Source organism: Gadus chalcogrammus, chromosome 14, assembly GCF_026213295.1.
Source record: "Gadus chalcogrammus isolate NIFS_2021 chromosome 14, NIFS_Gcha_1.0, whole genome shotgun sequence".
NCBI classification, from domain to species: Eukaryota; Metazoa; Chordata; class Actinopteri; order Gadiformes; family Gadidae; genus Gadus; species Gadus chalcogrammus.
In genome coordinates, this window is record NC_079425.1 from 10,771,657 (window position 1) to 10,788,408 (window position 16,752).

The window sequence follows — 16,752 nt, forward strand, 5'->3', positions numbered from 1 at the left end:
GTGGCTCATCGTAACCCTTGTGGTCATGGTCGTGGAGAAGAGAGCAGACCTTTGTGAGCAGTGGGTGGGTGCCCCCATGACTCATGAGAGTGGAGAGGCGTCGACATGGCCGCCCGGCCTACAGGGATTAAAGTCCTTCTCTCCCCCCCTCCTCCACACCCCACAGGGTTAATCACTGCCATCTTGGCTCCATGCAGAGGATACAATTGCTCTCTCCATCATTGTGGAAGAAGTGAGAAACAAAACCACTCGTCAGACCACTGCTGGGGAAGCTCCACAGCTTAGGCACACAGGTTTTGAGCTTTGCGTTTCTGCTTTGGAGACTTAATCGCCTGATTGGTCTTGTCCATCCATCGCTTACCCCAGGGCCTGTTTGAAATGTTAGAATAAGTGATATTTGGTGTTTCAACTTAGAATAACACAAGGCCGTGTGTCGTGTCTTGCGATCTGTTCTCTGGGAGAGTGGAGGCACAGATGAATGCCTCATGCCAAGACCCGCATGGCTGCCGCTAGCACATTAAATCAGCAGTCAACCTGACTGGAAGTCCAAAACGTGCACTAGGTTAAGGGGATGCGCTGAGGCAGTGTTAATGGCTAGCTTGTTGTCCATATGGTACAGCTTTAATAAAGCTCATTTGTTGCAGATGGTGAAGAGGGCTTGGTTAGGCAGAGCGAGCGCTTTTTTGGCAGAGGCACGTTCTTCGCAAGGGCTGCCGTGCTGTTCTGACCAATCCTGGGCCAGCTCTGTGTCTTTTAACATTGATGTCTCTCCTCCTTCACCAAAAACACTGCCCTTGGATTGTGGCCTGGTCTTAATTTAAAAACCCATGCTCGCCTTTTTTTCTTTTTTTCCTTTTTTCTTTTTTAGATGCGTACAGAAGAGCAACTACAATGCGGCTCAGTCACTTTTTCCTGAGTTTGGTCTCCAAACCGCACCTCTGCTTCCATAGGCTAACTTCAGTTGTCTCCATGACCACAAGACAGCAGGTCCAGCTGAGGAAACACTGGCACAGAAGGAAAATAGAAAGAAAAAAAAGAAAGAGCGAGAGACGTAAATGGCAGATATAAGAAGGACTGATAGAGAGGTTTCAGAACATAAACAAAGATCGAAATAGAGACTGACTCACTTCCTTCCCTTAAACTGGTGTGCTTCTGTGATTCTACCAAATCCTCTGGGTGTCTTCTAGTGTTTCTGTCCCCTTCGTTACCCTGCAACGTTGGAGGTTCTGCCTCAAATGCCATCATGTAATTAGCTAGCATCAGGCCAAGCCCGTAGACATTTCTTTTTTTTTTCATTTTGAGATGTGCGTGCATCGATGTGTGCTTCTGCATTTAATCTACGTGTGTGTGTGTGCGTGTGTGTGTGTGTGTGTGTGTGTGTGTGTGTGTGTGTGTGTCTGCCTGCCGCAGTGTTTGTATATGCTTTTCACACTCGGAGAATGGAGGCACCAGGCTTTATTTGCGGGGCACTATGCCGTGCGCTGTTTGACGGTGGTTTTCGCACGTTGTCACCGGCACTGTGCTGTGCTGCGCTGGTGCTGATGGCGTTCTGTGCACTGGGCTCTCCTGAGTGGTGGGGGGGGGGGGGGGGGGGAGAGCCCCATAGCGGCCCTCCCCCCTCCGCTACCCCCCCCCCCCCCCCCCTCCCCAAGACACTTTATTGTGAGAAAAGTCTCAGGCGAGCCCTCTGGGCCCTGTGGTTCCATTGCCTGACTAAACGCGGGCCAGTCTGAAAGGCACAGTGTCCTTGGGCCGGCCTCATTCTATTCATTCTCTCGCGGGCTTTGTCTCAAGAGCCAGTGGAGAACACACAGAAAATGCCAAATTGCTCATGTCACCCGAATGAAAGGTGTTCAGGAAGGACTCTGTTGTCGCATGATGTCATCTTGGGTTTTATACCTTCAGGAGAATGATCCTGCTGCTGTTTTTTTTCTCTTCTTATAGCATTGCACATTTTACAAAAAGATGCATTTTGTAACACTTAAAAATATACAATATGATAACACTTTCTGCCATTACACTGTAATTTTGCGTTGATATCATTTCCCAGAAATCACGTCTATTGACCATAATCAAAACACATCTCATGCTAGATTGTGAAGCCTTACTTCGAAACACTGAAGATGGTAGCGGAAGAGCAGCACCAAATCAATTCCTAGCTCGTTTTCAACAACATAACTGCGTATATCTACAGACTAATAACAGGCTAATGGAAACCTGTTGGAAATCATTTTTACCCATGTGCCTCCACTAACATAAATTGAGGGTGAGGCTTCTGAACGACCCCTGCAAGTGATGACATCATGACCACATCCCTCTGCCTGATTGGCCCTCCCCGTCCCAGCTCGAGTCCCTTGTGGCTGGGCTCCCAGAAGCCACATTTCCCTTGCCACACATGGGTTGCAGCTGGACCACCGTAGGACCTAATCTGAGCAGAATAGGGCTGCTGCCCTGGCTTCTGTGGCCACAAACATACAGATATTGTTGTGCACGGCGCTGGAGGAAGGCTATATGGAGATCCGTAGAAAGAGTTTATTTAATGCAGACATATCATTAACCTCTCAATTCAAACCAACGTTGTATGCAAATCCACTCCCTGGATGGGGAGAGGTATAATTAATGATGTCAGTTTCATGAAAAAATAAATAAAAAGGAAAGATTCTGTTCTTGTGTGCTGGCACCGCTTTAATTAGAGACAAGCCCGAGCGTACGTTCTACATTATTCTCGTTCTTACTTTTACTGCTCTCTTACTTCCATGCTTTTCCGTCTTAGCCTCTTCTTTATCTCTCTCCTTCTGACAATGTCACCGTAGTTTAAACGGTTATTCTGTGTATCTCTCCTGCCGCAGAACCCCACGCGCTGACATGGAGGGCTTTCTTCGTAGCAGCTATTTACTGAGGTTAGTTTCCTTTCTGTTGTCCCCTATCGGATCAAGGGTCGGGTAGGACAGGGGATGGAACCACAGGGCCGGTTACCAACAGTAGCCGACACCCCCATCGTTTATTCAGAGCTTCTCCTGTGTGTCTGTCTGTGTGTGTGTGTGTCTCTGTGTGTGTGTGTGTGTGTGTGTGTGTGTGTGTGTGTGTGTGTGTGTGTGTGTGTGTGTGTGTGTGTGTGTGTGTCTCTGCGTGTGTGTGTGTGTGTGTGTGTGTGTGTGTGTGTGTGTGTGTGTGTGTGTCTCTGTGTGTGTGTGTGTGTGTGTGTGTGTGTGTGTGTGTGTGTGTGTGTGTGTGTGTGTGTGTGTGTGTGTGTGTGTGTGTGCGCATGCATGCATGTGTGTAGTTGAGACGGAAGTGAAGGGGATACTACCTTGTCTGTTGTGTGTGTTACAAGCAGCATGCTTACACTCCTACAGTCAGCTTCAGAGTGCATCTCGGCTCACTCCTAGCTCAGATCAAGGCTTATATTTCATGTTTGCTTATGCTCTCCACAGCTTAGTCCAATATATTGCTTATTTTGCGTCTCGTCCCTGCATGCCTTTGTCTAACATCTACTTCTCTGTCTGCTCTGGATGACTGACTATCTACATGGGGGGAGTGTGGGGGTTAAGGGCGTGGCCGGGCTACCAGCCACGGGATGTGGGCTCTTAATTCCTCCTGTGCTGTGTTTGTATTAAAACCTACCAGAGAGATTACCATTTTGGTGTTGTCTTTACCCCATACCCAGTGATACTAATTAAGTATGTGTGCTGTCACAAAAAGAGGAAGTCAATATGAGTGTATTTACAATTGGTGTGTTTGTGTGTGTGTGTGAGCTGGGGAGCCACCTCCAGCATCGCTCCCTAATTAGGCCTTGCTCATTAGAAGCCACCGCAGCAGCATCTGCCTTTCAAAGCTGTTGTCAGCCAAACTTTACTAAAGCTAATGAATCTGCTTTGATTTCTTTTTCAAAAGGTCACTTATTTGATTAAATTAACCCGTTTTTTTTTTCCCCCTCTGAACTGTTGGGGGCATTTTAATAAGAAAAGACAGTTTAATACAAATAGGAAAGACCCCCAATCAGAAAATAGCCTGTTGCGTCATCTTAATAGCACGCTGCATAAGGTAATTTCAGGGGATCCCAAATAGAACAAAAATAAATTGACCATGACCTTAACATTGACGTTTTTCAATTAATGATCCATGTAAAACGTTTGGGTAAGCAAAGGCATGTCTCATAAGAATTGTGTTTAAAAAAAAACAATCCATATATGTATCATACAACCCTTCTCTATTAGTTAAGCATTATACCATACCTTATAGGATTTTCCTGGATTTGATTGATGCAGTCCTATATTGGGTAGGGTACTCCATTGAAAAACATGTACCTGTATTTACAAATGCTACTTCCTGGAGATTGTCCTAGGCGTGTATCATAACAGCAGCATAGAATGTCATGATTACTTTTTTTCTTGCATATTCTTACAAGACAAGAAAAGATTAACCAAGAGACAACCTAAAATATCCAACATTACAACAGGCAACATAGTGATGACTCTTGACTTAACACAGTTCCTAATCCACATCCCTCTGTCAATGTCTGTTTCAATGCAACGAGGGACAGCTGAATGATGTTCTGTCGCACTGAGTGCTGACTGGAGGATGGGCATCTCAAAAATCAGGCGAAGATTAAAGGCAGGCTTTACTTTAGGGCTAGCCCTTTTTCCACTTGGTTGAGTCTGGTGTCCTTTAGGGAGGGCCTGGTGAAGATACGGTGGTGGTGGGGGTGGGGGGACAAGTGGGGTTAAAAACAGAGACAATAGCAACAAGATGTTGATACATGGATGATGGATGGATAGGGCGAGTAGACTTGGTGGCAGAAAAAACAAGAGAAAAATAAGTTGAATTGGGTCAAAAGGAGTTATTTTAGTGCCATGGCAGTGACGTATGACATGAAGTCAAGCTTGTGTTTTAATTGTTACATGTATTTTTGTGTAGCTCTCAAAAGGCACATGTTATCATGTTAATCCAGGATGAGTATTATGGTGTTCAGCTAACGGGACTTAACTTCTTCTAGTCCCATGAGCATATGTCTATAGGAACAGACTGGGCAGACCAACGTTATTCTAATAAAGCAGCCGTTATGGTTTTGAGTCACACACACACACACACACACACACACACACACACACACACACACACACACACACACACACATACACATACACATACACATACACACACACACACACACTTTGCTGGCAAGTTGGAGAAGTGATACTCTCAAAGTTTTGAGAAATGTGAATAATTTAAAATGACTCGGTCATAGTCATTGTGAGAAAGACATCAAGCTCCTCAGAGGGAGAATGAACCAGGTGGGCTCATTATTTACGCACTGAATCCTGATATGAAGTGACTGAGCTGTTTGGGACTTCCAGTTCATGACAAGCAATATATTCCTAACTGTAGCAGAGTGTTTTCTGAATTCTAAAGTAGGCAAATTGTATTTCAGCAGAGCCTTTATACAAATATGCTCACCTCAAACTGTTTGGCTTTTGTCATATAATTATTAGCCTATAGTTTCGATTCAACAAGAATGTAGAGTGTAGGGTGACAGAAGGAGAGAGAGAGAGAGAGAGAGAGAGAGAGAGAGAGAGAGAGAGAGAGAGAGAGAGAGAGAGAGAGAGAGAGAGAGAGAGAGAGAGAGAGAGAGAGAGAGAGAGAGAGAGAGAGAGAGAGAGAGAGAGAGAGAGAGAGAGAGAGATGGGGAAGGAGAGAGAGAGACGTCTCTAGCAGTGTCTGTCTAATCCCAGTGGACAGCACCTCCTCCTACATTGCTGCCATTATTTGACGTAATGAAAGGAGAAAGTGTACAACATTGAGATTGTTAATTAATTTAGCCTAACAAGACGAAGATAAATGAAACCACTGAAGGTTGACTAGGCTAAGGGGCCCACTTAGCAATCCCGCCCCCCTCCCATCCTCTGCTCTTCTACTACCTTACAATAGCACACAGTTCATAGGTACAGCGCCACATGTAGACAACCCCACTGCACCAGGTTTAGACCAGGAACCTTCTCCTCTTTAGCATTCGATCTTATTCCACCAGTTGTCAGCATATTATATTCTGGATGGGATTGTTCACGTCCCGGGCTTCATAGCTAATGCAATAACCCTCATTCCATGGATATTCTGTAATCTAATCAAATCGCCCTGACATCTTAGATAAAGCTCAGTTCTCTAAAATAAACATCGAAATTTGTATCTAATGTATCGATGGCAGCAGCGTTATAACAGAAAATAAATGAATATATCCTCTATGGGCGCAATGGTTGTGGTCTGTCGAATGATTAAAAACAATCACAGGCACACATACTTTCACCTTGTAACGTGCTAAATGCAGCCGGAGATAGATGAAGGTTATGTAAATGTCTCTTTTTTGCAGCAACTCTGTGGCCCCTTCACATGAGCCTGTGTGACTCCCAGCCTTTCAGCGTATAAAAGACTCCTCTCTAATGCGGCTTGGGGGCTATTTAAGCGGCAAGAGAGACAAAAGAGGAGAAAGCACATTTTTCTCAAAAGCCAGACAGTTGTCTTCATCCACAGTCCTTTTCAAACAAATCAGTAGTCTGTCAGGGCTCTTCTGCAGCAGATGATTTTGTGCAAGGTCTTCATGGCAATACAGAGCAATCATTATGGCATCCATTCTTTGCTCCCTTAGTTCTCAAGTCACCAACAATGGGTTGTTGATTGTATGGAAAACACCAGAACAATTATGCCCTCTGTTTTGGTGGCAGGGCAGGCATTTTAAAGTGTGATCCTCAATAATGGGCTCATTATTGTTATTCTTGAAGCAGGCCTCAGGAGAAAAGACATGGTTGCCCGCAGCACGTCATTATTTCGCAAATTTCGATTTATTCATCATGTTGTCTTTTGGCAAATAAAATAATAGCTAATTCAAAGTGAGTTAGAGCAGTTGCTGCAACTTAAAAGGTAGCACTCGATAGACCAACAATATGAAGAAAAGTGGTAAATGGAGGGATTAGAGCTGTTACCGTAGTAACTCCAACTTCCATCTGCGAGGGAACAATGAGCTTGTGTTCTTCCACCACCTAGGCTTGAAAAAATGGATGGCAAGAAAAGAGAGTGCTCTGAAAGGACAAGACCCTTTCTTAACAACAAAGTGGGATCCAGGCCTAATAGGCTCTTTGGTAAGGAGTTGTTAGGCGAGATCACTGGGGGATAGTGGAGAGAAAAAAGTCAACGTGTAATCCAAGGACAGTAAAGGTCAACCATGCTTTTTTTTCCCCCTTTTTGTTTGTTCTTGCCTCCATTTGTCTGCTTCAAACACAAAACCTGTGGTTCAGCCATTTTAGACGTACCAAGGGGGAGAAGCACAGCCGGGGTAACATACTTGCTCCTCTGCTAGCTAAATAAACAGAGGTTTGGAAGGAGAATAACCTGCCAATTAGGAGCTGCTCGGAGCTGCTTAGACTGCCGCTTGCTTCTGTTTTACTGAGACATGAGCGTAAATACACTGGCATTGGCCTCAGTCAAGATACACGGGTGGATAAAACTAGGCCTTACCTTTTAATCTTCATAGTATATTTGTGCAGTTATTCCTCATCCATTTCAATGAAATACTGCATCAAACAAGAGATTTCTGATGCAGCTCATTGCCCAATACAGTGGATTTGGACACCAACAAGACGAAACATCATGGTGTTCCTACATTTAGGTCATGTTTAAACTCTGATGCTGTGCCTAAGAGGCTTTGCAGGGCTACGATGATCTACGGCAGTGCAGTGTTTCTCTTTTGATTTTATGTCCCTTATTACAGCAGCAATATGTCTGTTAAGCTAAGTTATGGCCCAGGCCAACGGAACAGCAGCACAGGTTAATGATTGTGGCATAACTAATTAATAGTTACAGACAGCTGAATAGGAATCCTGTGATGGGGATAGATAGCAGAAGGTGCGAAGAAGAGAATGGATCAGACTCAGTGTGAGACTAGGATGATTCTAGGAGTTGATTCTGGTGTGTAAAAGTGTCAGGTTCTAAGACTGTATCTGAAAAAAAGGTCTCTATAACTCATGCTGTTGGCACAGTTTGTTAAGCAAAATTGTTTTGTAGTGCCCATTTTCTTCAATTCAAATGTTAACATTTGTTAACATTTCCAAATTAAACATTTCCTCATGTTTCTATGAGGGAATGTGCCATGTTTTTCTCAGTATGTAGGGTCTCAATGGTGGGCCTCCCCTCAGCACTCCAGCGCTCCTATCATTTCCCCAAGAGCTAAGCCTTTCAATTTACAATTCAATTATCATGTTAGCATTGTGATTAGACTTCTGTCTTCAAGGAATCAGACCTCGATGCTCTTCTCTATTACTCTCTTCCCCCTGCAATCACATCCCATCTGATGAATTGTGCACATAATTACGGAAGTTATTGGATATGCAGATCGGTGCTTACTCTGGGTGTGTGAGTCTTAACGAATTAACTCTAACTGTATCAAACAAGCACCCCTGATAAAGAGCCAGCTCGATAATGAGAGGGCCAATGTATGCTCCCACTCAGGGATAACAGACACCGCAATGGCTGAGACTCAATTAAAACACGATAACTACACACTGCTCTATAATCTGTGTTTGTGCTCTTTGTATGTGCACGTGTGGTGTGGCTGAGACATAATTCTCCTTAACCTCTCCTTAGCTTGTTCACAGAACTCAGTCCAGTGTGTGGTGTTTGTAGGGTGAGTGTGTGTGTGTGTGTGTGTGTGGGGTTATGAGTGTGAGCGTGTGTGTGTGAGTGTGTGTTTGTGTGTGCGCTTGTGTGTCTGTGAGTGTGTGTTTGTGTGTGCGCTTGTGTGTATGTGAGTATGTGTGTGCGTGTTCATGTGTGAGCATGCGTGTGTAAGTGTGTGTGTTTGTGTGTGTGTGTGTGTGTGTGTGTGTGTGTGTGTGTGTGTGTGTGTGTGTGTGTGTGTGTGTGTGTGTGTGTGTGTGTGTGTGTGTGTGTGTGTGTGTGTGTGTGTGTGTGTGTGAGTGAGTGTGTGTGTGTGTGTATGAGGCTTTGGCAATGGGCACAGCCAGCTCCACCATAGCAACCAGAACCGGGCAGTCCCTGCTGGTTGACAAACTGGCCGATGTGCAGGGTGTTTATGAATCATTCAACATGAGGTATTTCCCCCCATGTTACCCTATGTTGCTACCATAGTCTCACACCCTGTCCCATGATGCAATCCCCCAGAGGGCTTCATGGAAGAGACCGAAGCTCTTCGCAGGCACGCCCACTGTGAGAGCGATGTGGGAAATTCTGAATGTTTTTGAGTGGCAGCATTTGTACAGGATTCTGAAAAGTTATTTTTCCAGTGCCAGGGGAAAACGGTACATCAAGGCCAATTAAATAATACAATGTATGGCGTGTGTTGCTTTTACCCACTGACTTGAAATGCAGGAAATTGGATTTGTTAGCCATTCCTTGACATGTACACCCGGATGGCTTTACCTGCGGCCATCATTAGCCTCTTTGTTTACATCTTTTGTACTTATTGCCCTTGACGTGGAGAGGGTATTTTGGGCCCAATTTGGTCCAATCCGAGACACAATTGAGAATGGAGGGAAAAGAAGGAAGGGAGTTGTATTTTTAGTGAAGTGATGCAGTTGCCATTTATAGCCGATATCCCGGCGTGGTGCTGGGCTGCCACTCTGCTGCGCCAAGCACGGAGGTTATTGACTGTCCCAACTCCTCAGCCCCCACACACCCTTCCCCCAGCCTGCACGCACACACCCTCGGCGACAACACACAAACACAGACACATATATAGAGCCAACTGCCAAAGACCAGGGGAGTTTATAGTAGTTCGTTTTTTAATATAACACCATATTGAAATTAATCCTCAAATTGCAGTCATATGTAATTGCACTCGGCATAAGAGCAGCATGAGCTGCTTCTTTACGTTCTGTTTCCCTGTTTTCCTAAGTGTTTTGGATTGCATCATCTAAATAAGCTCGGATTACAGTTACAGCTAGCGCGCGTTCAGTCTATAAACATCTAGGGTGTAGAGTTTGGTAATTGAAACACTGTTTTTATTTATGAACTTGTATTCTAGCTGCTAGATTCCAATGCGTTGACTTGCTTGTAAATTACATTGAGACAAAAGCAACAGTAACGTCATGGCTTATGTGTCCTCCAGTTGAAGCCTGTTTTCATGGGAAGGACACCTCTGTCTGTCTGTGGACCGAGGCAGAGTGAGCGGGTGTGTGATTCCCCGGCAGTGTAGTTAACGGCACTATGGCTTGACACGTTTCCCCATCGCAACTGTTCCCTGCATGTAATCAGGGTTGATAGGATGGTGTATGTTTATACCCATGGTTGGCTCGACAGCAGTCCGAGGAGTTAGTCTGAAGTAATGTAATGGGTTTACTGACCGGATCACTCTGGAGCGCCGGGACTTGCATCTAAGCATCAATATACCGTACATAAGAAAGAACTCCTCGACAGGTGCTGCACTGGCTCTCCGTTATGGCGCTTGACGTTTGACCAATGAGCCTTGGTCTGTGGTACTCAGTGACTCATGCTACTTTAAATCAACTGTTATGACTGTTGAGTCCCAGCTATTGTTTGGAGTGTGTGTTGGTTAGACGGTGGCCTGGCTGTGAAACGCCACATCTGCTCCCACCAGCTCTCCCGGAGTTCACATGTTGTCCAGCCTGGGAGGACAGTACAGAAAGGGGGCTGAAGTCCAAGCAACGGGAGGGAGGGGGGGAGGGGGGGAGGGGCGGGCCCTCACCCTCTCATGTCGCTGAGCCACAATCCCTATCATGCCGGCAAATATTTGTCTGGCCTTCACCCACTATTTGTCTTCTTGTTCTGTTTTTCTTTGTTCAGTTAAAATGTGTTTGAGGCAGACAGATGAACAGTTTCCAGAGCACTGTTTGTGGATTCTGTTTGTTGCACAATGCCTGCACATGGGTGTTTGGCCCCTTGGGTGGTTGCATCTGTTTTGACACTTAACTATAAGGATGTGTTTGTACACATTTAAGCAGTTTTTCAATACACGGCTCATTTCAAAGGTTTTGTGCACACAGGAATACATTATTTATGAAAGATATTAACACTGCGATTCCTAGGCATAAACCATTGTTACTCTACGGCTTTTAATGTCTGATTTAAAAGGGAACATTTTTGTTTAATATGTTTATGATGGCCGCCATTATTCAGCCGAAAAAAGGATTGTCATAAATGTTATTTTGGGATAGAATGGGTCTCTTTGTGCCAGGGAGGCCCTGGTTGATATATAGGAGTAGTTTGAGATGACCAGATTATTTCCTGGTGGTTCCAGGGAGCGAGGCGCGCGGTAGCGTAGCGCCGTGCTGGGCTGAGGCTGAGCGTAATGACTGTGGTGCAGAAAACCACAACAGAGCCGGGCATAGGCTGCCTGGGAACCAGAGACCCCTGGCCCCCAGCCAGACACAGACACAAACCTGGCCGCACACTCCTGTCCCTTCTTTCTTTCTTTCCTTCTTTCTTTTCTTCTTCCTTTTTCTTTTTCTTTACTTTTGTTTTTAAACAAAGCAATGTAGCTCATGATTTCACTGCTAAGACGCTGTCGTAGACAAATGTATTTGGAAGCAGACGGTAAACACATGATGGATACACACATTGAGGTGAAACTGTATTTGTAAACATGAGCTAATCCACACAACCACATTTAGAGGGACGACATGCAGCAGGACAATGAAAATATCATCACAGTTCTTACAAGGGGAATACAAACTGTCGTGTGGTACCAACCACTGCCCGTTTTTGTTTGGGCAACAGTTTGCATGAGGTGTAAACTGACGGTTCGACTTTCATTTTGACGGACAGGCTTTGCTATCTTTTTCATTTTTTCAGGGAGGAATCACCAGACTGCGGAAGCGATCTGAAACAGAGCCTGAGTGGTCGGACACATGGTTAGCAATGGACTGCTTAGACATTTTCTGTTACAGTCAGCGTCTAATCCACTACAGTGCCTGCTCTCCTGGAGTGGAAATACAGCACTTTTCTTTTCCCCTTTCAACCATGTCTGTCAGCTCTGAGTTTTATTAGGGCTATGTTTCACATTCATTTACACTGGGCTCTCTCATTGCAGTGCTGTGAATGAAACCATCTTAGCATTGCTAAAACAGCAGCTTGTACATGTCTTCTGCGAACTAAATTTCAGGGCAATTACTCAGATCAATGGCACGGTTTTCTGGTTCTGCTCTCGTTTTTTTTTTTTTGCCCTAGTCTCTCTCTTTTTGTATCAGCTGTCAATCAGCCAGGCCAACTTTTAACCACCTCCAAACAGAGATGGGTGCCAGCCATTCATTTGGTCCTTCACTTTTGCTCTCCCCTTACATTCAACCTGTCACAGCGATACACACTGTTGACCATGCTTTCTATTCAACAGCGGGCAAATGAATTGGTTTCAGTGGTTTAAATCAGCAATCAATGTCAGTTCCCCAACATAATAAGGCTTAATCATAAATCTTTGAGGTGTGGTCCGTCTGACCCCTATTCATCATGGCTCTGGTAGATGGCCTCATCTGGGTGGAGCAAATTAACTACCCCTTTCTGATTTTCCGATTGACGCGTTGAGCGAAATGTGGCTGCTCTCCTTCCCCTCTAATTTTACCCTGCGCCTTCTCCTTCTCAACACACACGGCACAAACAGCAAGCAGAATACCTTTTTTTATTTCTTTGTACTCTAAGGAAACACAAAGAATACCTTTGAAAGAAAAAATCCCCCAAAAAGAAATTCCGCACACACATTTTTATGTGTGTGTAATTTCTAAAGTAAGAATTGCATGCCTTAGTCGGAAGGGCGAATATGTGTAGAATAATAAAGTAATTTTGGCATCTTTCTTTGTCACGTTTTTGCAACATATTTTTGAACCATGTGAGTTTTGGTGAATGAATGGTGAAAAATGTAGAAACTTAAGAATTTGGTTTGGGGGATGGTGCCTGCTCAGTGCTGTCACAATAGAGCTGCTAAAACGACGACAATTTGAAGGTAATAATTTCCCTATATCCACGAGTGAGAACAAAAAAGCTTTTCTCTGCCATCAGATGCTACAGCTTTCCCCATTTGATTATTGCATGGCTAGGGATGGCCTTCTACACCCTGACAAAGAAAGCCAGTAGGACTGCACCGGAGAGTGCGGTGCCACTGTGTGTCCACATTCCAGATGTCACGCATGGCCGTTGTAACAACCCTGCGTACTTTAGGGCGCGCAGGCTGCCAATAATGACCTCATGATGCCCAGGCCAAAGACTGAGAGCCGTGAGTCTCCTGCCATGCAAACACAATAAGCCCCCTCCCCTTGAGACCCATTCACTGTCACCAACACTCTATGCTTTTCCTGCTCTCCGCAAGATTATCTTCCATAATTAGCCATTGTTCTTGATTATTTGGCCCTAAATGTAAGATTTTGTTTTTTCTCCAGGGCACTCAATGTCTTCCTTTTTAACTTGTGCTTCCCTTTCAGGCTTCTGTATGTCCTTTGCATGCATTATGCATCCCTCTAGAAACTTCTGCTGTGTCTCCTATTTATTTTTGGCAGCCTGGGCCTGCGCCACAGTTCTGTGATAGATGTTAACACTTTTTTTGTTGAACTGAAACTCTTTGCCGTAAACGCTCAAGTGCACTCAAGTTATCTTTATAAATGACAGAATGGACCTTGCCTGAATAGGGCTTTGTTAGCCATGTTCCAAAAGGGGGGCCCCCTCTATATTTCATCTGTCACTGTTGCTTTTTTTCTTTTCATTCAACAATGCTCGATTGTTTCCCTGAAATCAAAAAAAGGAAAGAAAATCAGGTTCAACGGACAGGAGAATTCTGCATTATTAGGTTCCTTCCAAATTCCAAGCCCTGTTTTTCTTCCCCTGTGCTCACAAAGGGCTCATAACTTACTGTCAACCAGAAGGCCAGCCACAAAGCTTCTCTGTCGCTAAACAAATTATTTGTGTTGCTCGATGGCTTGTCTCGTTGCAATGTTTGCCTAATTGCCAAAACAGCAGCGGAACCTGATCTCCATCCCCTAGAAGTTCTAGGGAGCGCGTGCAGGCTAGAGGAAAATGAGGTGGTACATGTTCTTGTTTTGCAACCTCTCCTCACCTCGGGGGAGTTGGGCAGCCTTGCTGTCTAAGAGCAAAGCTTAAGTTGAACTGAGCCTAGACCTGTTGCTGTCTTGGGACCTCTGTTTAGTTTTTTTCAGAATCAGCAAGCACAAAGGGAAAAGTCAGCCTGAAAAGTCAGACTGAAAAAGTCAACTCGTGAGAGCAGTTTTGTGAGAGAGTTTGTGCGTGCTTGTGTGCGTGAATGTGGTATGTGTGCGCGTGCTTGCGTGCCTCTGGCTGTAGTGTGTTTCTGCATGGGTGCAGAGCAGGAGGAAAGGGAGCGAGAGGAAGCTCTAAGATTGAGAGTGTGAGCAGACAGATACTGTACACACAATGACACCTGCATCCGTCTCTGCCTGCCATGGCCAGGGGACACCAGGCTGTCCCACTACAGTGGAATTCACAGTCGCCGCGATGGCAGCGTTTGTCAAATGCGCCGGCAGTCCACGCATTCATAGCCACTGCTTTGTCACCACATCGCTGAGGACGGGCCGCTTGTGCACTCTGACTCTCAGAGTTTCGATTGTTCAGTGGTATGTGCCAAACCGCCGTATGAAACCACTCGCCATGGCCACGAGCACACCCGTTTTTTTTGTTCACGCCGGCTTGCTCAGTTCACCCATGGCGATTATAAATTTGGGTTCATGCAGCCGCACAAGTGTTACACGAGAGATGTGAAGAAGTTCCTCTAAAAGAATATTATCAGAAATTATTCACCCTGCAAAGCAATTATCAATGCCCTGCTCAATATGTAAAGTGTGCACCTCAGACGGCTTGCATAATTTGTCCTGAGTCGGGGGAGGGGGGTTTTAACGTGGGTAATTGTTATAGTTAGTACGAGATCACACAGGGTGGATACAGAGACTGAGGAGTGGGTGACATCCAGGCATTAATTGAATTTACTTGTAAGGTCAACAATGATGGAAAAACCATGCCAGTGACATCCATTAAAACGAAGTAGCTGTTGGTGTACTGCAGGGTACCTTTGTACCTTTGAGCCCTTTGTATATTGTTTGTATTTGTATTTTGTTTAAGTATTTCCTATTTATGTATGGGGAGCTGAGTGAAGAATAGAGACATAAATATGATTAGAGAGAGAGCATAAGGGAGAGAGAGAGAGAGAGAGAGAGAGAGAGAGAGAGAGAGAGAGAGAGAGAGAGAGAGCATTAAAAGACAGAGTAACAACTGAGATATACTGCCTCTGATACAAGCGTATTAGGTATCCAGAAACGTGGCACAGCATGGCAAGGCATCACAATGGAGGGTGATAATTTAATTGTGCTAAATGGTGAATAGCATGTCAATTCCCATCCAGCTGGGAGCTGTCAGGTAGTAATATCTCATTATGGCAGGTGAAGAACCCAGAGGAACCCTACCATGGCACCTGTTAGAACAGGAGGAACCCCTGAGGAGAAATACAGTCGCTTCTGCTCTCTCTCGCTCTCTCGCTCTCTCGCTCTTTCTCTCTCTCACACTCACACATACACACACACACACACGCACACACACACACACACACACACACACACACACACACACACACACACACACACACACACACACACACACACACACACACACACACACACATACACACAGACACACATGCAGCCATTTGAGCTAATGCATACACCCAAGGCAGAGACGATAAAACCCCATAATCCACAGGTTTCTTTATGATATTTCTATCACATTTAGATACTTACTGATTATTTGCACTAATAACATTATAATATCTATGTATTATGTATATATATTAGTTTGAGTTATTTTAACAGTATCTCAGGGTGTTATTTCATCCACATATATCAATTTAAAATTGCATGGTTTAGAGATATCAACACATATCGACACACACATAAAACATATTGTTTGGTGGACATGTGTGTGCATTGGTGCAAGCCACTGCTGGGCTTGTCTTTGCGATGGCCAACATGTTATTTCTATCCGTTATTGAATTAGGCTTAAGTCCTCTTGATTGGGCTGAGCACATGTGGGAAGGTGTCTAAAATGCTCCCCTTGTAGGGACATAGGATCATAGCACAGAGGGGAGAGGTCTTGGGAATCACACACGCAAACACATACACACACACGTACTCACACACACACACACACACACATACACACAAACACACACACACACAGAGACACATACACAGACAAGCGGGCGGGCAGGGGGAGGAGTCAAGCATCGGGGTGGGGGTGATGACGCGCGGCTGGCCGATCACCATTGTATATAAAAGGTTACCCGTGCAAGGGAGGCAGGGGCAGGAGGGGGGGGGTGTGGCTGGGGGGTTGGGGGGCTGGAGTCAGGGGGTCTTTACGACGCAAGAAGGAAAGAAGATAGCGGCAGACACTCGGCCTGGCGGTCATGGGACCTCTCCGCGGACGGGCCGTGCACAACACCGCTCACCAATTAAACAGAGGTTGTTGCGTGATGTTGAAACACGATCGTCTGGAACAATTCATGACTCAAAGCATTCCGTGCCATATGAGCCGGGGCTCAGAGAACTCCTAATCCCTAAATGTGTGCAATATTGTCCGCTATATATAGGCCGGAACACTCTCTCTTTCTTTCTCTCTCTGTCCATCTCTCTCTCTATTGGAACCTCTCTCTCTCTCTCTCTCTCTCTCTCTCTCTCTCTCTCTCTGTGGGACCCCCCCTCTCTCCCCCCTTCCCCTTCTCCC

The 16,752-nt window shown here is 45.2% G+C and overlaps 1 protein-coding gene across 7 annotated transcripts in view; it reads left to right on the forward strand.

The window, feature by feature from the left end:
• sox6 (SRY-box transcription factor 6) overlaps positions 1 to 16,752 on the forward strand; it is a 136,242-nt gene that overhangs the window by 25,321 nt on the left and 94,169 nt on the right. For 6 of the 7 annotated variants that reach the window (XM_056607953.1, XM_056607955.1, XM_056607957.1 and 3 more), the window contains exon 4: positions 2,850 to 2,900. The exons of the other annotated variant lie outside the window; for it this stretch is intronic. In XM_056607953.1, coding sequence (XP_056463928.1) covers positions 2,866 to 2,900 — 35 coding nt within the window. In that variant the 5' untranslated portion in view covers positions 2,850 to 2,865. The remainder of the gene's footprint in view (positions 1 to 2,849; positions 2,901 to 16,752) is intronic. 7 annotated transcript variants of the gene reach the window in all.